The 22,274-nt window shown below is 32.4% G+C and overlaps 4 protein-coding genes across 6 annotated transcripts; 2 read left to right on the top strand and 2 right to left on the bottom strand.

Annotated features, from left to right (window-relative positions):
• Positions 1 to 8,993: 8,993 nt before the first annotated feature.
• LOC143201442 (uncharacterized) lies at positions 8,994 to 12,087 on the top strand. Its single transcript, XM_076412522.1, has 3 exons — positions 8,994 to 9,222; positions 9,282 to 9,347; positions 11,811 to 12,087. The coding sequence occupies exons 1-3, from the start codon at positions 9,126 to 9,128 to the stop codon at positions 11,969 to 11,971; spliced, it is 324 nt and encodes a 107-aa protein (XP_076268637.1). The 5' UTR covers positions 8,994 to 9,125; the 3' UTR covers positions 11,972 to 12,087.
• Positions 12,088 to 13,087: 1,000 nt separating this feature from the next.
• LOC143201423 (testis-specific serine/threonine-protein kinase 3) lies at positions 13,088 to 16,864 on the bottom strand. 3 transcript variants are annotated; one of them, XM_076412469.1, is made up of 6 exons: positions 16,801 to 16,864; positions 15,249 to 15,418; positions 15,020 to 15,169; positions 14,237 to 14,510; positions 13,461 to 13,646; positions 13,088 to 13,406 (listed from the first exon to the last, which is right to left on the bottom strand). In XM_076412469.1, the coding sequence occupies exons 1-6, from the start codon at positions 16,801 to 16,803 to the stop codon at positions 13,212 to 13,214; spliced, it is 978 nt and encodes a 325-aa protein (XP_076268584.1). In that variant the 5' UTR covers positions 16,804 to 16,864; the 3' UTR covers positions 13,088 to 13,211. The 3 variants fall into 3 exon arrangements, with proteins under 3 accessions (XP_076268584.1, XP_076268585.1, XP_076268583.1); XM_076412470.1 differs by lacking the exon at positions 16,801 to 16,864 and adding an exon at positions 16,736 to 16,752; XM_076412468.1 differs by lacking the exon at positions 16,801 to 16,864 and adding an exon at positions 15,672 to 15,908.
• CD98hc (CD98 heavy chain) lies at positions 16,222 to 19,153 on the top strand. Its single transcript, XM_076412452.1, has 8 exons — positions 16,222 to 16,548; positions 16,948 to 17,103; positions 17,168 to 17,357; positions 17,418 to 17,733; positions 17,788 to 18,318; positions 18,374 to 18,561; positions 18,730 to 18,891; positions 18,948 to 19,153. Exons 1-8 carry the CDS (start codon positions 16,458 to 16,460, stop codon positions 19,027 to 19,029), a joined length of 1,716 nt encoding a protein of 571 aa, XP_076268567.1. The 5' UTR covers positions 16,222 to 16,457; the 3' UTR covers positions 19,030 to 19,153.
• Ttc30 (Tetratricopeptide repeat domain 30) lies at positions 19,149 to 21,816 on the bottom strand. The gene is made up of 11 exons (XM_076412441.1): positions 21,679 to 21,816; positions 21,389 to 21,622; positions 21,171 to 21,338; positions 20,980 to 21,115; positions 20,763 to 20,927; positions 20,424 to 20,692; positions 20,165 to 20,361; positions 19,911 to 20,121; positions 19,674 to 19,849; positions 19,408 to 19,616; positions 19,149 to 19,356 (listed from the first exon to the last, which is right to left on the bottom strand). The coding sequence occupies exons 1-11, from the start codon at positions 21,733 to 21,735 to the stop codon at positions 19,223 to 19,225; spliced, it is 1,956 nt and encodes a 651-aa protein (XP_076268556.1). The 5' UTR covers positions 21,736 to 21,816; the 3' UTR covers positions 19,149 to 19,222.
• Between the last annotated feature and the right edge of the window lie 458 nt (positions 21,817 to 22,274).

The raw sequence follows: 22,274 nt of genomic DNA, 5'->3' as shown, positions 1-22,274 counted from the left end.
AAAGAATAATATTAAAATTACAAGAGTTGACGAAGATGAATTTTAAAATTATTTGTACAAGTAAGTGCTACAACTACTGTATTAATTTTTTTTATTAATCTCTTAGAACGTCAACAATTTGCCCGTGGGCAATGAGTATTATTGTTTGATTTCCGTTATATAATATAACCATCCTAACATGTAGAAGATCACTTCAGTAAGTGATCTGCCGTACAACTTATAATCGCACTTCACGGTTATCGCGCACATTTAACTGTTTGGCGAGTGCATTGGGATGCACTAATAATTCTTCAGAGTACTTAGCACTAACACTTCGAATCATACTCCTGACACGATGACTCGCAACACTTTATTCTGGACCCTCTGGAGGATATCTATGTTAGATTTGCTAGTAGTACCCCACAGTTCAATACCATAGATCCAGATGGGCCTAAGTATTGACTTATATAGCAAAACCTTGTTATCTAATGATAATTTAGATTTACGCCCTATCAGTCAATACATTTGATTTAGTTTAACCCCAGGCTGTTTGCGTTTTGTCACTAGATGTTTATTCCATATCAGACGTCGATCAAAACACATTTCCAGATATTTAACGTTGTCTGCTTGCGGAAGTTCATGATTATTCAATTTTACTGAGGGACATGCTCTTCTACAAAGGGTGAATATGAGTAGGTCATATGGGTAGATTTTGTCTCATTTACTTTGATACGCCACGTTTTCGACCACAATTCGACTTTGTTAAGATGAACTTGGATGTTTTTGTGGCTGATATTGGATCATCGTTTGATATTAAGACTACTGTACTGTTAGCCTATATCACAACAGTAATGTTTCTTGAGGTGGGTAGGTCAGCTGTTTACATAAGATATAACAATGGGCCAAGAACACTGCCCTGCGGAACACCCGAATATATGGGCTGTAGATCAGTGTATTCGTCACCCTGTTTGACAATAAAATGTCTGTATGTGAGGTACGATTTCAGCAATTGAAAGTGCGTAAAAGCTTTTTAAATTTAACGTGCAGTCCAGTGTGACACACCTTGTCGAAAGCCTGAGAAATATCGAGAAATGCAGCGGAGCATTATTTTTTATCTTTTAAGAAGTCTCTTTTAATTTGGTTGACTAATCTATGTAGTTGTTCTATTTTTCCGTATTTATTACGGAAGCCAAATTGATGATCTGGTACAATATTTTTCTCCTCTGCGATTAATTTGAGTCTGTTAATGTATAGCTTTTCGAAAAGTTTTGAGATGACAAGTAACAGGCTTATAGGATGATAAGAGAAGACGTCTTCTGATTTTTTCCCAGGTTTAAGAATAATAATGATTTGAGCCACTTTCCAAGTACTAGGAAAATAACCAAGTCTTAGCATGACATTAAATATGAATGTTATTAATTTTATGCACTTTCCTGGGAGCTCTTCACAATTGAAACACAATCCCTAGCTGAACAAGGCCACGAAGTTGTAAATATAAATAGTATTAAAGATCATGCAACAAAGGAGCCGCTGATTTGAAGCCAAAAGAAAATAATAAACATGTTTACGAGATTAAGTACTTGGCAAAAGAGCCAATACCATTTTACTTGCCTAAAGCACCAATACAATACCCTTATATATCATACGCACACGCAGTAACCAACAGTCAGACCCAACCTAACACGCAGAGAACACCAATCACCACTGACCCTGTAAGTACTATTAGTAAATTAGAGGAAATGATGGGTAAACTTATGGAACAAATGAGTACAATGATGAATTTACTCACCGTCGTCGTTACCAAGCTAGCCTAATGACTGATAGCCATTGCAGCAAATACTAAATAGCCGTCTGGAATGCTAATGGAAGTTTAAAATGTTCTTATATGAACAAAATATTGATATCATGATGGTATCCGAAACATATTTCATTGAGAGAAATTCTTTACGGATTCCGAAATACAAGCTGTATCACACAAAACACCCAGATGATAAAGCACATGGAGGAATATCTATAATTATCCGTGAAAATATAAAATACTGTGAAAGAAAGAAATTCAGAGAGGAATACTTACCAGTACACCAGTGTAACCATTGAATAAGTGCAGGGGTTATTAACAATGACTGCTATCTATTGTCTACCTAAACACAACAACAAGGCAGGACAATGCCACGATTTCCCGATACCGTAGACTTTTGTGTTACAAAAAATATTGACACCAAAACGTGCAAAGCTGAATCATGCTTCGATTTATCATTTGACCGCTCATCAGTTATTATAACAATGAGCTCAAATATTATCCACAAAACAAAACCACATTCTTTGCATAACACGAAAACAAACTGGTCATTATTTGAGATAAATCTATAAATATATATCCAAATTTATCTCTCAAAACAGAAAGAGATACAGAAACAGCAGCAAAAAAATATAACAAAATCTATACAAGAGGCCGCATTGTATGTTTTCAATTGACCTGTTATGATTAAACAAAAAATTGCCCAAAAGAGAAAACTGCGAAAAACATATGGCAACATATCAGAACAGAAGAAAACAAGAGTAAATTCAACAAGGCCACAAAAGAGCTGAAAGAGCTAATAAATAAGGAACAAAGGAATTCAAAACTATTTAGAAAACTTAACACCAACTGATGCAACGGAATATTCTCTCTGAAAAGTAATTTTTTTTATTACTCTTCGTGAGTCCACAATCTGCCCTATTGGCAATAAGTATTTCTTCTGTTTATATTATATATACATGGCATGTACAAAATCACTTCATTAAGCAATCTTCTGTATAAAATATTATCTTAATTAATTAGTCTTATTCTAATGCTTATTCTAAAGTCTACATATGTCCAGTAATCAGATCAGGTGGTGTTAAACGTTTTAGTCTACGCACTTCACTATCACGTCGCATATTTAGCTGATTAGCGAGTACATTGGGATGCACTGACACTCTTTCGAAGTACTTCACACAAACACGTTGGATTACACTCGTTATAGGTTCTAGAGGAATATCGCGTTGTATCACTTTATTTGAAATATAGTACGGAGCATCAACAATGGCACGCAACACCTTATTTTGGAACCGTTGAATGATGGATATATTAGATTTGTTAGCGGTACCCCATAGTTGAATTCCATATGTCCAAATGGGCTTGAGTATAGACTCATACAGCAATACCTTGTTAGATTTGCGCCCAATGAGCCAATACATTTGATATAATTTTATTCCTACTTGTTTCCGTTTAGAGAGTATGTGCTTCTTCCAGGTTAGGCGTCGATCTAAATGCATACCAAGATATTTAACATGCTCTGCTTGGGGGAGTTGACGATGATTGGTATTTACTGGTGGACATGTTCTTCTACGCAGGGTAAACGTTATATGCGTGGATTTTGATTCATTGGCTTTAATGCGCCATGTCTTCAACCATAATTGTATTTGCTCCAGGTGGGTTTGTAGGTTTATTGATGCTGTGACTGGATCTTCATGGGATGCTAAGATTGCTGTATCGTCTGCATATGTTGCCACAGTAGTTATTTTTGTGGTGGGCAGATCAGCCGTATACAGAAGATACAGTACTGGACCCAGTACACTACCTTGCGGAACTCCTGAATATATGGGATTTAATTCGGTATGTTCATCGCCTTGATTTACAATAAAATGTCTGTCAGTGAGATACGATTTTAGTAGCTGATAGTCCGGATGAGGGAGAAGTTTCTTTAGTTTAACCTGCAAGCCCGTATGCCATACTTTGTCAAAAGCCTGAGATATGTCTAGGAAAGCAGCCGAACAATATCTTTTGGCATTTAGGTCAGCGTTTATTTGGTTTACAAGTCTATGCACTTGTTCTATAGTCCCATGCTTATTGCGAAAGCCAAACTGATGTTCTGGAATAATTTTTCTTTTTTCTATTATATAGTTTAGTTTTTTTATGTATAATTTCTCAAAAACTTTCGAGATTATTGGTAATAAACTTATAGGTCGGTAGGAGGTCACATCTTCTGGTATTTTTCCTGGTTTAAGTATCATTAATATTTTAGCTACTTTCCAGATACTAGGGAAGTAATTAATTCGTAGCATAGCATTAAATATATATGTTAATAGTTTTATAGCCTTTTCTGATAGTTCTTTTAAAATTTTGCCAGTAATTAAGTCATAACCAGGAGCTTTATTAATATTAATCTCTCTCATTATTGTATGTTTAACTTTTTTGACCGTTAATTTCTCGTGCGGTAAATCCATTTGAAATAGCGAATCTAGAAAGCTAGTAATTTTATTTTCGTCATCTTTATGTAGCTGAGACTGGAAAGGTTTAAAAACATTTTTTAAGTGTTTTGAGAAAATGTCGGCCTTCTCTTTATTGCTTCTCGCCCAATTATTTTCGCTTGTTTTAATAGGTGGGTTATGCTGCTGGGATCTCCTAAGCTTTTTTGTTGCTTTCCACAACGAATAGTCTGTAGCCTCAGTTGATGTCAAGTTTTCTAGATATTCTTGAATGCCTTGGTTTTGTTCAATTTGGATTAGATCTCTCAGCTCTTTTATGGCCCTATTAAATTTTCTTTTATTCTCTTCAGTCTTTTGCTGTTGCCAATTTCGTCGTAACTTTCTTTTTTCTGCTATCTTTTTCTGTATTGTACATGATATATGTGTATTTTTTCTTGGAAATGTTTCACTGTTGGGAGTCGCGGAATATGCTGCCTCCTGTATATTTTTTGTAAGATTTATTGCTGCTATTTCTATATCCATTTCAGTTTGTAACGGTAAGTTTAGAGAGATATTTTGGTCTAAGTTTTCTCTAAATGAGGGCCAGTTAGTTCTATTATTGCACAGAGAAGGGGGTTTATCTTTGATGGTAATTTTTGAAGAAATTGTTACTATTATTGGTGAATGATCAGAAGACAGGTCGAAACATGATTCTGCCTGACACTTTTTTGGATCAATATTTTTTGTAATGCAGAAATCTATTGTATCTGGTTTTTTATTTCTGTCTGAAGGCCAATATGTTGGTTCACCAGTAGAGATATGTTGTAAGTTATCTTTCCTTATTGCTTTGAGCAGTTCTCTACCTTTTGAGGTTATTATTCTTGAACCCCACATTAAATGTTTTGCATTATAATCTCCTCCTGCTATAAATCTATTACCTAGCGTACTGAAGAATTCTTGAAATTGTTCTGCCTTGTTGTTATGTTTGGTTTGGTTTGGTTTGGTTTGGTGATTTGGAATACAGGTGGGCAATAAATCGCAGAAATTGTTAATGGTCCATGGGCTTCCTCTATGGTTATACTGGTGGCTTGCAGATAGTCTTTGCGGAATTTTTCTTTTTCGAAATGCTTTATATCATCTCGAATTATTATGGCTGTACCTCCATGTGCTTTATCATCAGGGTGATTTGTATGATAAAGCTTATATTTAGGAACTTTCAGATAATTCTTGTCCGTAAAGTGTGTTTCGGAAACCATCATAACGTCAATATTTTGTTCATTTACGAACATTTTTAGTTCCCTGGCGTGTTGTTGGAGCCCATTGGCATTCCAGACGGCGATTTTGTAGCTATTGGTTTCAGGCATTAGGCAAGTTTGCTTACGACGGTTATGAGTAGACCAAGCATCGTACTCATTTGATCCATTAGTTTGGCCATCATATTTTCTAATCTTGAGATGTTGCTAGTTTCAGTAGGTTGAGATATTGTCTCTCGTTTTTGTGCTGAACCATTTTCAACTATTTGGGCATACATTATGTCTGGTTGACTTATTCTGGTGGAGAGTGGTAGATTGGTAGTAGTGGATTGTTTTTGTTGATGCCTTTTTTCCCTTAAGGCAGGATAGAGTTTCTGCTGTAGTTGCTTGTGAACTGCGCAACCCTTGTAGTTCGCTGGATGATTTCCGTTACAGTTAACACATTTCACTTTTTCATCGCGAACTTTACGAGTACAATCTCCTGTCTTATGTTCTCCTGCACATTTTACGCATCTATATGATTTGCGACAGTAAGTCTTTGTGTGCCCGTGCGCTTGACACCTTGTGCATTGTGGTATAATTCTTTTTATATGTGGTGGTTCGCATTTAATAATATTATTTTCCAATTTGGTGATTTCATACACCGCCTTATTATTTCCATTAGGTTTTATGTCTATATAAAACATAGGCAGAGGTTTTTTTGTTGTGTGATGTCGTATATTGTGAATATTTACGACCTCGTGGCTTTTTTCAGCTAGTGCTACCTTGATGGTGTTAAAGTCCGTCCCGTGATGTAATCCTTTTAATACGAATTTAAATATTCTCTCGGATTTTGGCCTGAATGTATGGTATTGGGTGTTTCTTTCATCTAATTCTTTTATAAGAACTTTAAAGTAATACGCTTCGAACAATTGGATTTTAATTGTTTCATAGCACACTGTTTTAATTGTGTAGTTCGTAGTAATGGTTTTCAATAAGTCATGGATGTTTTTTATTATTCCTACCTTATAGACTGTTATTGGTGGTGGTTTGGGAACAACTTTTTCAGGGCTTGGTTGTATGTTCTCTTCAATTTCTTCCGACAGGTTGCTAAAACTGTTTTTTGTCTCTATCGGTTTCTGCAACCAATAGTCACTGATTCTTGTTTGTTTCCTCGCGATTTCTTCTTATGGACTTCTCAATCGTTTTTTCTTAATGACTGTAGTCCATTCTGATGGTGGAGTTTGCGTTATTGCTGTTTGTTCTAATCTTATATCAAAGTGTGCAGGTGATTTGGTTGAATCGCTATGGTTTGCCATTTTTTAATTTTTAATATTTTATTTAATTTACTTCCAGAGGATAAAAATAAATAAAATAAATACATTGTTTATTTCACGCACTTCATTTTTCACTTACGTTATTTTAGTACTAGTTTTTTGCTATAAATACTATAAATGAATTTCAAAAGGACTGTTGTAAAATAAGATGAAATAATTTTAAACACTAATAAAAATGAGATGCAGTCCTTTTGTCTGGTCACGTAAACACATATTCACTACACTTTAGGTCCACTGAGAGACGGATAGCCGCATCTGTTATCTGAAAAGTAATAATTTTTTTCTAAAACGTCATCAACATAATCCACCCATTGAAATTGACAACAATATCTGGGCTAGGAATGATAAAGATAAAGCGGAAGTTTTTTCTAAATAATTAAAGACAGTATTTAATCCGTACCCATCTGAAATATCCGTAACAGAAGAAAATAACACAGTTGACTTTCTAAACACTCCCTTTCAAATGGATCTTCCACATGAGAAATTTACTGTTAAACAAGTAAAACAAACAATACATAAAGAAGTCAATTCTAAAAACGATCCTGGTTTTGATCTAATAACCGGAAGAATCTTAAAAGAGCTGTCAGAAAAGTGCATCAAATTAATAACATTCATATTTAATGCCAATCTAAGACTTAATTACTTTCCTAGCACTTGGGAAGTGGCTCAAATCATTAAAATTCTTAAACGTCTCCCCTTATCGTCCTATAAGCCTATTACCTGTGATCTGTTCGAAAAATTGTACATTAAGAGACTTAAAATAATCGCAGAGGAGATAAATATTATTCCAGACCATCAATTTGACTTCCGTAATAAACACGGAACAATAGAACAAATACATAGATTAGTCAACCAAATTAACAAAAACTTAAACGATAAAAAATATTGCTCCGCTGCATTTCTCGATATTTCTCAGGCCTTCGACAAGGTGTGGCACACTGGGCTGTATGTTAAATTGAAAAAGTTTTTGCCCCATACGCACTTTCAATTGCGGAAATCGTACCTCACAGACAGACATTTTATTGTCAAACAGGGTGACTAATACACTGATCTACAGCCCATATATTCGGATGTTCCGCAGGGCAGTGTTCTTGTCCCATTGTTATATCTATTGTATACAGCTGACCTACCGACCTCAAGAAACACGACTGTTGCAACATATGCTAACGATACAGCGGTTTTATCATCATAAGAGGATCCAATGTCAGCCACAAGAAACCTCCAACTTCATCTTAACAAAGTCGAATTGTGGTTGAAAACGTGGCGTATCAAAGCAAATGAGACAAAATCTACCCATGTGAAACTCGCCCTTTGTAGAAGAACATATCCCTAAGTAAAATTGAATAATCATTTACTTCCGCAAGCAGACAACGTTAAATATCTGGGAATGCATTTCAATCGACATTTGACATAGAAAAAACATATAGTGACAAAACACAAATAGCTTGGGCTTAAACTGAACCAAATGTATTGCCTGATAAGTCAATACTTAAGCCTATTTGGATCTATGGTATTGAACTGTGCGGTACTACTAGCAAATCTAACAAAAATATCCTCCAGAGGTTTCGGAATAAGGTGTTGCGAGTCATCGTCCATATTACGCGTCCAACAAACTGATTCAGTCCGATATCCCCATAAACCCATAACAAGTGTGATTCGGAGTGTTAGTGCAAAGTACTCTGAAAGACTATTAGTACATCTCAATGCACTCGCCAAACAGTTAAATGTGCGTGATGACAGTGAAGTGCGTAGGCTCAAACGCAAACTGCTATACGAACTGATTAACAGACACATAGAGTGAAATTTAATAATTTCTAGAATAAGCTAGAATAGTTTTTAAAATAGGTTAGGATATACTTTAAAATAACTTAACATAGTATCTGGAATAAGATTTAGATTATAAGTTGTACAGTAGATCACTTGCTGAAGTGATCTACCACATGTCAAGATAATAATTGAAAGCATATAATAATACTTATTGCCCACGGGCAGATTGCTGACGTTCTAGGAAATTAACAAAAAAAAAAGAAAAAGTTGGAATAACCCTGATTCCATCCATTCAGTCTTATACCGTCAATTGTTGAACGATCATAAAAGTTTCGCCCCACGTCAAACACCTTACTATTTGTAGTATTTAATTATTCCCTATCTCGCATCTTTGTCAACTAATCCCCTAATATACGTTAATCAAAACGCTCGGCTGATATCAAAATCTCGTGTATTATTGAGAGCTATTTTAAAATGTATGCCTGACAACTGATATCGCACTCATCCGTGTACCTTTACCAGTCCGCATACCTCTCGAACGACCATCAATTCCATTGGCCGAATTGACTTGAGTTTTTCCTTCGAATCGTTTCGACTGGTGATGATTAAAATATACGAGGAGAAGGTATTCTGGGTTCTGCTGTTGTTGTTATGTTGCGTGGCAATAACTTTGTTTAGTGTTAGACTGTGTCAAATAAGTAAGAGTCCATTATTATTTTTACCGTCAACGTTGAAGGGGTGTTCAATTCTGTTTTAGTCAGTGAAAGGTCCGGTCATTCCGCAAATCGGATCGTTATTATCGACGAACGAGGCGACATTACAAGTAAGATAATCACATCATTTTCTATATCATTCACAACGGTCATTTCACAAGAAAACAAATGATAATAATAACAGCTTCATTAGCAATCATGATAATGCTGTACTACATCAAATATATTAAAATAGTTCTGGCGTTGCAATCACAGAGCAATTACTATATGGTTATAATAACACTAATCATTTTTTAAATCCTATTTTCCACACACCATGGCGCACTCGCCATTTTTTATATCTTGTTTTAAGATGTTGTCAAAATGTATCCAATTTTTTACATTTACATATGTTTAGTATTGAGAACTATCGAGTGAAACTAGTCGATAGTCAAAAAGTCGACTGAAAATAGGGATGCCGAAAAAATGTCGATATTTTTCTTAGGTTAGGTTCAAAAAGGTTTCCTAACACTTTTAAAACCTTTAAATTAAATTAGCACTTAATTTTAAAGATTTACTACATTTACAAAGGTTTGTTATAAACATCGCTATTTTTTAAAATGTTTAGAGAATATCGAGACTTTTTAAAAATAACGAAATATCGATATTATTTCTTAAAAATTTTAAAAAACCTTCTAATTAACCATTAAAATTAATATTTCACTTAAAAACTTTACTTCATTTTAGTATGTAATTTCAAAGGTTTATAAAAAATATTGCTATTTTTTTAAATGTTTAGAGAATATCGATTTTTTTAAATATCGATAGATTGCTCGCGGTCCACATCCCTAACTAAAAATAATAATTAGTACTCTAGTCAAATCAACTTCCCGTATTAATTTTGAGGAAAGAACTAAAATAATTGGATCGCCTAGATTTCAGTTCAATTTAATTAAATATAAAAGGTATAAAGGTATAAAGGTAATATTTAATATTACCTTAAATTTATGAGAAAAAGTAATTGCTTAGTACTATTTCATTCGAATGTGTGCTTACAAATGTTTTTTATTTTTTTCATCAAATCAAAAAGTCAGACCTAGATAGACGTTATTTATTTTCATAGAAAAAAAGTTAATTACTGTATTTTATTATATTGCAATCAGTAGTCTCATTTTGAATGATGTAAAATTATTTTTATATTTTAGTGTTATTTGTATAATTTCTAATAAAACGAATGAAATAATGACTAATAAAATGTAGAGTTATATTGTCTAAATCGTGCTATGTTGTTTTTTGCAATCATATTACGAACAAAACTTAAAGCCATATATTTACAATACCCTATCCAATAAAACAACCAATTCACGTCATCAAAATGTATGACATCAGAACGTCGCAATGTTCACGCATCATATCTGACTTTTCATTTGCTATTTTAAACACAAAACGTAAAAACCTCTAATTATTATCACTTATGTTTTCAAGAATTTTGCAGACTAGAATATGATCCATCACTACTAACCCAAATCGAACCGGCAGCATTTTGCTCTTTTAAACTTAAATGAGAAAGAAAAATCCGCTCCGAATTTTAATAAACGCAAATAAACTCCATTAGATCTTTGACGATTCCAAAATAAATTGCTTTCCGTGATATAAAAAAAATATATTGATAGTTAGAAGCAATGACAGAATCAGTTTCAGTTTTGACCTGAAAAGTTAGATAAAGACGAAAATAAATCGTAATCACATGAAAAATGTCTGGATTATATGATGGATGCTTAAGGGGGTAGTCTAGTGTAGAAACATGTACTTTAGGTATTTCTTCAAGTGAAATAAAAAAAAACAAATAATATTTTCATTATCTATTTTTTACTAGGTATTAATATATAAATTATTATTATTATTATTATTAATAGTATTAGTATTAATATTTAAAGAATTCCTTTGAAGAAAAAAATAATAAAAATAAGAATCCAAAAAGTTACAGAATCATAAAGTTAACGATCTCAATACAATAAACACATTTGCAATCAAGCAACAAACATGGATCACTTCTTCATACGCTTTTCATTGTCAAATGAAATTATAATTTAACATAAAAGCCTGCTTGACATTAGATACAGAGATAACTATTTATAGTTGTAGTTATTTGTACGTATATTATATACTAATAACTTTATTATATAGATACAAGAAAATTAACAAGGAAATAAGAATAGATCTTAATTTTATGATTAAATAACATACGTATGTATTTATTATTTAAAAAAAAAACAATGTTATCACAATATATATAGAAGTATCTATTTATATTTAAAAAATATAAATACATTACAAGATAATTGTTCAACAAATATAAATAAACTTATCATTCTAAGAAAGACTATGACGTGTCGCTGAACATTCCAATGTATTATTATCCAACCTCCACGTTGTTGTGTTTAACGGCTACATTGTTCAATTTTTTATTCTCTAATTAAATTTTATAATCTTCTAAATCATCTGAGACATCACAATTCTATTTTTATAATAATATATACCAATTAAAATTAAACTCACTTATTAATGTATGTTACGATTTGGTTTTGTTTCAGTTGTGAATTCTTGCGAGGATCTCGATCCGGAAAGCCTTGAAACCATCAAGCAATCGTACAAGAACCTAGCGCCCCCTATCTATTCGACTATATCACGAGCTGGAGTCCCTTCGACGTACGAGTTACCACCTCCCTATCCTTATAAGATAGAACATATATAAAGCTTAATTCGCCTTTAAGTTTATGTCAATATTTTGTATTTGTTAAGCGAATTAGGGTTTTATTATATTTTAATACAGAGAACGGAAAAATCAATAAAGATAAGTTGATATAGGTATTGTGGTATTATTTGGTTAAAACTTTAAATTACTCGCGTTATAGGATAGTGTATTTTTATAAACTGAAAAAGAAACATAATCGAGGAAACATATATTAAAAACATTGTACTTCTAGTGGAATATAGTCGATTTACCCTTCGGGTATGATCGGCTTTTTTGTCAACCAAAGAACATTTTATGCATATACAACTTATAAGATAAATAAAACAGCCAATGCGCATCATCAAAATGTATGTCATCAGCACGTCTCAATGTTATCACATCAACTTTGAATTTTGGTTTACAACATTTGCCGCCTTATAACCTCTAATGATAATCATTGATGTTTTAAAGAATTCTGCAGACATTTGGCAACATGGGTTTACTGGTACTAACCCAAATAGGATATTATAGGCTGATTCAGTTACATGTTCCGACGCATCAGACGTATCTCTTTTTAACTTAGAGTTTAAAACTAATTTTACATATTTACAAATTACAATTGCCAATATATTCGACGACTAAACAGCCAATGTACATCATCAAAATTTATAATGTCAACACGTCGCAATGTTACCGCATCAGCATTTACCGGTTTATAACCTCTAATTATCATCACTAACGTTTTGAAGAACTTTGCACATATTTAGCAACATGATCCATCAGTACCAAGCCAAGTAAAATTTTATGACTGACTTGGTTACATGTTCGGATGTATCAAACAGCATTTTATCTCTTTTTAACTAAGGTAAAATGAGAAGGAAAAGTCGACTGCGGGTTTAAAACGAATTTTACAAATTTCGACGCCATCTATGACGGCCATTGGCTGTTTTATTGGAGAAGTCATAACTGTGTAGAGTTTTCATAAAAATAAATAAGTATTTGCTGTTACCATATCAAGTTTAATAAATTACAGATGAAATATTAAAATTAATTCAGAGGCATAATAAACGGGTAAATGCTAAAAAAAATCGAAAAACAATTGAAAATCTCCATTCAATTTTGGAAAAATCGTCTAACTCCCCATATATTAAATATTTATTATATTTCATATACGTATAAATCTAAAAACAAAATAGAAATAACATTTTAAAATGAAAAGAAATATGTAGGTATATTTAAAGTGACAAGAAAAGAACTGGCATCATTTCCTCTTGTTATCATCCGATTTGGTGTCGCTTCCATGAGGTTCTTCCGTTTTAACGGTCTCTTCTTCGTCGGTACTATCTCTTCTAGGGCCACGGGGCCTCGATTTGCTTTCTAACTGCTGTTTTGTAATGAGATCCGGTGGTACTATAGTATCAGGATCGACCGATAACTTTCTTTCATCGTCAGGCTCCTACAATATTCGATCAATAAATATTACGTGTTGTACACTAGAAGATTTCGTCACCGAAACGACTGATTTGCGATCTTTGCTGCTTCCGGCCTGGTCTTCATCGTAGGCGAACCAACCGTCAGTTCTGATTCCGCTAATGCGGATGCGGCTCTTTAAAGGAGCTAGTATCTTGTTTATTAGCGATTTGCAGCTTACAGATATTTTTGGTTCTTTCGGGAAGACAACCTTACTGGAAACTTGCTAAAATGTGGTTTGTTGATGTTAATGTCGTAACACATTCTTATTTCAATACCTCAAAACACGCTAATGAGAATGTTATTACAATATAACAGAAATTACAGCAAAAAACATGACTAATATCGTATACGTATGTGAAAAACAACAGTAAAAATATATACGTTAAACTCACTATTATTCTATGCCAAAAATAAACTGAAAAAATATACCACACTTTTGAAACTTTTAAATTAAAATTATTTTAAAAATAGGTCTGCTATGGCGGTTTTTTACCTTGACCTGAAATATACTCTAGTTTTTTAACTGTATATCGTTATATTCATATATTTTTTTTAAATTAAGTATGCAAACTCGATTTCATTATAAACATCATTTTGCTATTCGATTACAAAATATAATCAAAGATTTTGGAGATAATATAGATCTGGCAACACAGAATATTAAATTCAGAACACAACAGAGTATTAAATATTAATAAAAAATTATAATATAGTTTTTAAGATAGAACTTTACTAATAAATAAACAACCTAAGTAAACTTGTCTTGTATAATGCAACACAAAAATGATGGTACAAAAGCTTGAAATTGATTACCTTAATTAATTCTTTGTAATTACTGTCATCGAATGGTAATCTGCCAAACACCATGGCAAAAAGAACTACACCCATCGACCAAATATCCGCATATTGCGGCTGGTAGGGTATACCTCGCAAAATTTCTGGTGATGCATAAGCGTAACTTCCGCAATACGTCTCGCTGAGAATGGCTTGGCCACTTTTAGGGCGCATATGCCCTCTTGCAAAGCCAAAATCCGACAACTTAACATTCCATCCATCGTCCATTAATAAATTTTCGCATTTAACATCTCTGAAAAGAATGATTGTGTGCAAATTTAAAACTCTATACAAACACAAAGTGCAAATTAGGGTAATTTTATTGAAAAATATTCAAATGATAATGTTACGTTAATATTTTAAATTGATATATTGGTTTTAATTGTTTAAAATTGTAATAATCACGTATTGAATGACTATGCGTTAAAAAAAGGAAGTTTACATCGTTAAAAAAACAATAAAGCAAATAATATTCAATTATGGAACAAATTTTAACTTATTAATTAATTTAATTTAATCTCGTCATGAACAAGTTATATATTTCTAAATAGATATTACAAAAAATGGGTCAAAAGCCAATATATATATAATAAAACAAATATTCGTGATCAGCGAAAGATAAGGAGAATTCATTTAACTAAACTCTAAATTTTTCTATGACCCTAAAATGTCTCTTAATAAGAACTAAATTTAAGACCGAAAGTTAACTGGACCAATAGTTCCCGTTCTCATCGAGCTATCAACATAGGAGCGTTTTGTTACCTGTGGACCACTCCGCGTTCGTGACAGTAATCAATGGCATTGACTAATTGCCGAAACCATTTTCTCGAGCGAGATTCATCGATGCATTGATCTTTTCTGATTATATCAAGCAAACTTCCATTCTCTGCATATTCCATAATAATATAAACTCTTAAACACATTTAAACTCACAATAAACCTATATAACACTCGAAAATTCGCAATCGTGTTGCTGCCTTGATAGTTTTACCTGTGGGTGGTTTCAATAGCTTGTAAAAACCTGATTAAATTTGAGTGTCTAAGACCTTTAACAACTTCAATTTCTCTAGGAAGAAACTTTTTTAAATAATCTGCTGGTGCTGAGAATTTACTGACAATTTTAATGGCTACGTTTCCTCCATGTCGTTCGCTTTTTGCCATCTACAATACAAATTGCCATAAAATATATCCGTAAGCGTATTAGAAATTAAGGAGTTAAACTTATATATAAATATTTTGTCAAAAGGGAAAAACATAATTAAATATCTGAATTGAGCTATATGTTTAATTAGCTAAATATTTCTAATAGTATTGTTATATTGCCTAATGTAAAGATATCATTGCAATACACCACTTTTTTAGTGAATATATGTATTCAGTATACCAATGTTTATAATGCATCACAAGAACTTACACGAACAGTGGCATAAGAGCCGTTTCCAATGGTTTTACCCAATATATAACCGTGAGATTCTAAAACTGTAGGTTTTTTATCTTTGGCAGGATCAGCAGCCGCTTGAGAGGCATTAGTAACATCAGCAACTGGTGGTTGATGAAGACTACTAACAGGGGAAGGCATATTTTTAAACAGTTGATCATTTTACAAAAAATTTGTGTATATAAACATTATGTTATTTCTTAAATGATATGATATATGAATGACAGTGTCATGTCTCGTTATATTACAAAAGATTTAGAAATTGATAAAAATGAATAAAAGTTTAGAAAATAACATTTAACATTCCTATATCCCAATAAATGAATTAATTAATTCATTTTAAAGTCAATTATTAGTGAATCAGTGTTTAAATCTTTAAATACATTTCTACTACTACTTTAAAGCTCGATGGTTCAGGTTACTCAACATAAAAACTGTAGCTAATGGCGGGAATATTAAATATAACCTTGAATTAAATTGATTTTTTAATCAGTATATTTAATGCTAAATCAATAGTTGAAAAGAATAATTTTGTTGTTGTTTATTAAAATTTAGGTGCAGTGCTAAATCAATATTAACAATATTTAGACATCATTGTAAAACAGAAGTTCTATTCGTTCTATTGCATCAGCCGCCTGCGTGAGATATATATTGATTTTATACAATTGTCACTACCAAAAAAGATTCGTGCACATTCTATCCAGTTGAAATCTTAGTACTTAGAGACTCGGGACGTGAGTTTGAATTTGGCGTTTTTTGAAGATGGAGGGTAATAAATTGGATATTTCCTGTAAAAATAATTCGGAACCCACACATTCCTCTTATAAACCTATACCAGAAAAAGATATGGAAGGTGAGAAATTATACTAGACTAACTTGTTTAAAGTATTACCTACTGCAACGTTTTGTATAGTCGTAACGGTACTTTAGGCTTCAAATAATCATCAAACCTGTTTAAGGTACAGGTGCATTAAACTGAGTTTTTCCTGTCTTACTTTCATATCAAACCTTAAGAGCTTAAAGAAGCCACTTTTACTTACCTTAAAAATTTTTTTCAAGTAGTTTTATGTAGGCTTCAAACAAATTTACAAAGAAATAATATTACCATAGTTAAATAATAAAGTGTTAGCTAATCTTAATGAGTTTTAAATTGTGTCTATAAGCTAGTAACCAGTCTGTTGCCATTTAAAGGCTCTTGAACCACAACTGGTTAAGGAAAAGCAAAAACAATATAATTATATTTATTTCGCAGAGCAAGCAGTCTCGCGACCTAAATCTTTAGTAAAAACTAAAAGCAATCCAGAAGTAGATGGTGCTGATGAAAAAATGCTACCAGAAGATAAGCCCGCTGAAATTATTGTTAATAGTGAAAAAAGTCCACAAAATGGAGACGCAAAACTTGATATTAGTAAGTTAATTTTATTTTTATTATTGGTGAATTAATGATTGTATATTTGCTAAATAAACTTTAGTGGAGGTCAAAAATGCATTTGTTGGCCTTACAAAAGAAGAATTAATGAAGTATGCTAATGACCCTTTTTGGGTTAGATTAAGATGGTTTCTTTTTATCACCTTCTGGCTTTTATGGGCAGCAATGCTTATTGGTGCTGTTTTAATTATATATGCTGCTCCTAAATGCGACCCACCACCACCAAGGACTTGGTAATATTGTAAATGTATGTTTTTTTTTATTAAAGAAAATTAATACAAATTATTTATTAGGTGGCAAAAAGGTCCTTTAACTAAAATGCAGGACATTAAAATGGAAATAGTGAAAAATTTAGATGAGAATGTTCAAGGGGTTATAATTCCATGGCCAGTTGATAATTATGAGCCTATAGATGAAAAGTCAGGGGTTGTAGAAGCAATTAATGCAGTTAAAAAGAAAGGTGCCAATGTGATTATTGAGTTACAACCAGCAATATCAAATGTTTGGTTTAATAAATCAGAAAATAAAGATCCTGCATTTATTGATTATTATATTTGGAGGGCTGGTACCAATCAAGTTGGCTCACTAATGGCTCCACCAAATAATTGGGTAAGCACTATTTGGTAAAATATGATATAATGTGTTAAAAATAATATATTTTAGGTTAGTCAGAAAAATGTATCATCCTGGAAATATTCTGAGATAAGAAAAGAGTATTATTATTCCCCATTTGATAAACCACATCTTAATTTCAGAAATAGGGAAGTGGTTCAAGAATTCACCAATGTTATAAACAAATTCTTAACACTGAATGTATCTGGTATATCATTACTCAATGCAGAATTTTTGTTTATTGATTCTAACTTTGAAAATGAGGACACAATAAATCTACATACAACAGTCGGCCATACTCAATATGCATTTTATAAGCACACCAAAACTGAAAATTTACCAGAAGTAGGGGAATTATTAAAACAGTGGAGAAGTATTATTAGAAATAGCACTGAAAATGGCCCATTAATGGTTTCTAATGAAGTAAATAGTATTGAATCATACAAAGTTAATGACTCTCTTGTAATTGATTTGCCACTAAAATCAAATGTTTTCTCCAAGCCAACATTTATTGTTTCTGAAGCAGGCAACACATTAAACTATACATTTAATATTGATAATATTGAATGGCCTCTATGGGAAGTAAGTAGGAATATGTTAAGTGTCTTATATCATTTTTTATTATTTGTGTTTATAGGCAAAATCTGAAGTCATTCCAAAGGATGCATTGAATATTTTAACATATTTATTACCAGGAGCACCTTTAATTAATGTTGATGAAAAAATAGATCCATTGTTGCTGAAGATTAGAGATAGCCCTTCTATTATGAGAGGTATCTGTGGGGTTTACAGTTTGGTAAATGAAACTGTATTGGCTTTCTTCAGGTATGTATAATAAAAGGAATTAAATTATTTATTATTAATTTAACTTAGTATAAGAATCTAATACTAATATTACTTTTCCATCATGCTCTCTAAAGACAAAGGTGAGCATAATAATTTCAATCTTATTATCTCTAGTTTTTTATTAACTTTTTTTAAATTTAATTTTAGAGTAACACCAGGTAGCCCAGGAATATTTGTAGCTCTCAATCCGAGTAATGAAGTGTCAACTATCAATATTCCAAAAGAAATTCCTCCTCTTGCTAAACTGGAAGAGGTTACTGTAAGATATTATAGCAAGAACTACAATGAAACTGAGTTTTTGGATATTGGGTATGTGTTTTGATAGTATGTGATTGTAATAGTTTTGCTAATACATTATTTTCTAGTGTAAAACAAAAAGCAACTGCAGTTCCAGTTTCACCAAAATCTGCTGTGGTGCTAGAATATGTACCTAAACGTGAAGAATAGTAAATAATATGATATGATTATTAACATTCCACTGGATTAAGTATGCATTTTAAGCAAAATAATTTCCATAACTGTATGTACAATAGCTAGTTATAATATAGCAAAAATAAATATGCAAATGAGAGTATATTGTTTTAATATTGATATTACAGAGATTATGGTGTGGTGTAGTCTAAGGAATTGCAGTGGTTTTTTAATACGATTGCAGCTTTAAAAGAAGATATTTTATTTTTCTTGCTTCATAACTGACAGTCTCTTTTCCATTTGGGACATCATTCTCTTCAGCTAATGTGGAGTAAGCCACTGTTCTAACTGATTTTCCATATACTGAAATGCAATGACTCAAAATTGATATCAAGCTACTTCATTGTTACTTACATTCACAACTTTCTAAAAATTGAATACATTCTTGAATAATCGCGTCCCTTAAAACAATCATATGCTTGGCTAGGTTCTCGATTAAACTCAAAAAACACCGTTTTGTATAAAACCAGGTATCGGTTCCCAGCTTTTTGCTGTAAGGCTCTAAAGATTTCATGACTCTGGATACCCCAAATTCGTAATTTCCTTTAGAACAATATAATGTTCTACAACACATATACATATTTTACTGGTACTTACATATACACAAACCAACACTTTACCCAATAACTAGATTAATTATACAGTGGTGGAAATATTTTTTGTCGGGATCTTCAAAGGACATTTGATCCTCTTCTTTTTCTATTTTTCTCATCAGTTCCTCTGCTTCCTCATTTTGCGATGTCATTATATATGAGACGCACAAGTTCGCTAATACTATGGCGTTAACATTTAAAATCTGCCAAATACATAATATTCATGTAGCTCTAACTCCGATTATTTAACTTAATAACACCTACTTCTGAGTAGCTCTTTTTTACCAAAGGTTCATAGAAACCAGTGGCTTCCTTAAATTTGTTTTCCTGCATAAACAATACGTGAGCAACATTCAGTCGCCAGATATCATGTTCGTTACAAAATTCCGCGCTTTTTCTGAATATTTTCTCAACTTGTGGATAATTTTCTATATCCCAATATATTTTTGCCTGGGCCATCAATACTGGAATATATCTAAACAAATTTGTGGATATTTTATTACTACCCATTAACTAACCTATCTAAGCACTCCTCATATTCCATGATAGCTTTTTTTACTATCTCTATATCTCCTCGATTTCTATGCTCTTGTACTTGCTTCGCCAATTTTCTCAATTGTTCGGTATGCCGACTGGCTAATTCATCTAGTTTCTGATATGCTTCGCTCGGTGATGTTTGTTGTGTAATTATGGCATCCAGAAAATCATATAAATACTAAATATAATACATTTAAAAAATGATTTAACAAAAATTTGTAATTTTACTTAGGATATTACCGGTGTTAGGTATTTGTAAGTTAAATGAGCATTTTCAGCTAAAATATCAGCAGCCAAATCATAACATTCGTGCTGACAATATAGCAGCAACAAATTCGCGAACGTCTCTGGTGGAAAAGGATTTTGTTGAAGCAAAAATTGCAATTTTTCAAATCCTTCAGTTGGGTTTTGTTCAAAATTCATCAACGCTTGATTATGTAATGTCACCGCGTCTAATTCGTACTCAGCTCTAGGTGGCATGTCCGTTAAAGCTTCTCTAGCCGCATCAACTAAAAATACATATATTCATATATCAGAAGAAATATACAAAACAGTTACAATTTGGAAAACAATAATTACTATTTTTCAATTGATACTCAATAGCAGCCTTTAAGTTGAACGCTTCAGTTAAAGATGTCTCGTGTAAGGTGAGAGTATTTCCGACTGATCGCACCTCAATTCCCTCCGTTTGCATGCCAATGCTAAGTTCGGGATGATCCCTAATTCCTTTTTCAATAATATCAGCTAAAAAGACACAATGAATTAAACTGGTCATTATATGAGTACATTAAGTTACCACAATATTTTAACGATGGTCCATATTCCTTTAGTTTATAATAACACAAGGCTATATTGTAAGCCAAGTAAGGTTTGAAGCCCTGGTTCTGCAGAGCACCAACAAATTTCGCTAATGCTTCTTCATAATTTCCATCCTATAAAAAGTCGGTTATATTATTAGGTTTCCGTTCATATAAAATAATTTTTTACTTTATATAAAAGGCAACCTAAATTTACTTCCTTATCTGGATCGTCATTGGGACAGGCATCAACTAAACTTTTAGCGGAGAGGACATCCTCTTGGCTGTATTTAATTGCAGCTTGAAGTTTCGTTATACTACCGGTGTATTTTGGGTTATCAATCAATTTATTTGATACCTACGGGTGTAATAGGTAAAACCACAGTGTAGTAATGTCACAATGATTACCTGAAATGCTTGATCATAATTGCAAGCTTGATATAACGATTGAGTGTAATATAATTTGTAGTCATCGTTATCAGGATACATTTCAGTAAGCTGTTCGTAGTACGTAGCTGCATTGTTGAAGTCTTGAATGTAAAAATAACAATAAGCGAGTAATGACAAACCAGCTCTCGTTGAGTTTGACTCCGGAATCCCATGAAGTACTTTAATCGCCTCGCTGAATCTACTATCCTTTATCTGAAGTGCCGCTATTTTATTATCTGCCTTTGTAATATATTAACTGCAGTACTTACCAAGCCATAGACAGTTTTTGTGAAATCACCGTCATTAATAACATTGGCCGAATACATATTTGCAAGTGGAAATGTATTTGTTTTTATTGAATATGTACAATATGTACCGTATGGTTTCCATGGTGATCGTTAATCAATAAATTCGCCGAAATAAAACCGATACTTCCAGAAAGAAACAAAAAATATGTATGGTTGTAAAAATAGCTTTATGGTTAGTACACTTATTTGATTTATCAATTTATGGATGACATCCCTGTCATTACATCATTGTAGTAGTGATTTTCTGGGACTGCAAAGTATCCTTTACAGCAGCTATTACGTTTTCGTTTTATCAAAATCATTTTCTGCGAAGTCATTTTTTGAATTATGAGAAAAGCCAGAAATCAGCTAATTAAATATGATGAACGAGTTGAATGTTGAAACAATTTTGTAAACCCAGTCTTTTTTTTAAAGTCACAGTCGCTCCTTAATATTTCTTTATCATTTATCATGAAGTTTTCATTATAAAAGAGGACGTCGTATATTTAGGTCTACTATTGATCAATAGATGGTATTCCCATTTTGTTATATTTTAGAAAACCGACATATTTCAATGT

Source organism: Rhynchophorus ferrugineus, unplaced genomic scaffold (genome assembly GCF_030347505.1).
Source record: "Rhynchophorus ferrugineus isolate W39M unplaced genomic scaffold, kcgeb_rfMv2 rfM8, whole genome shotgun sequence".
NCBI classification, from domain to species: Eukaryota; Metazoa; Arthropoda; class Insecta; order Coleoptera; family Curculionidae; genus Rhynchophorus; species Rhynchophorus ferrugineus.
The sequence above is the reverse complement of the archived record's forward strand: the minus strand, read 5'-3'. Positions and strand labels throughout refer to the sequence as shown.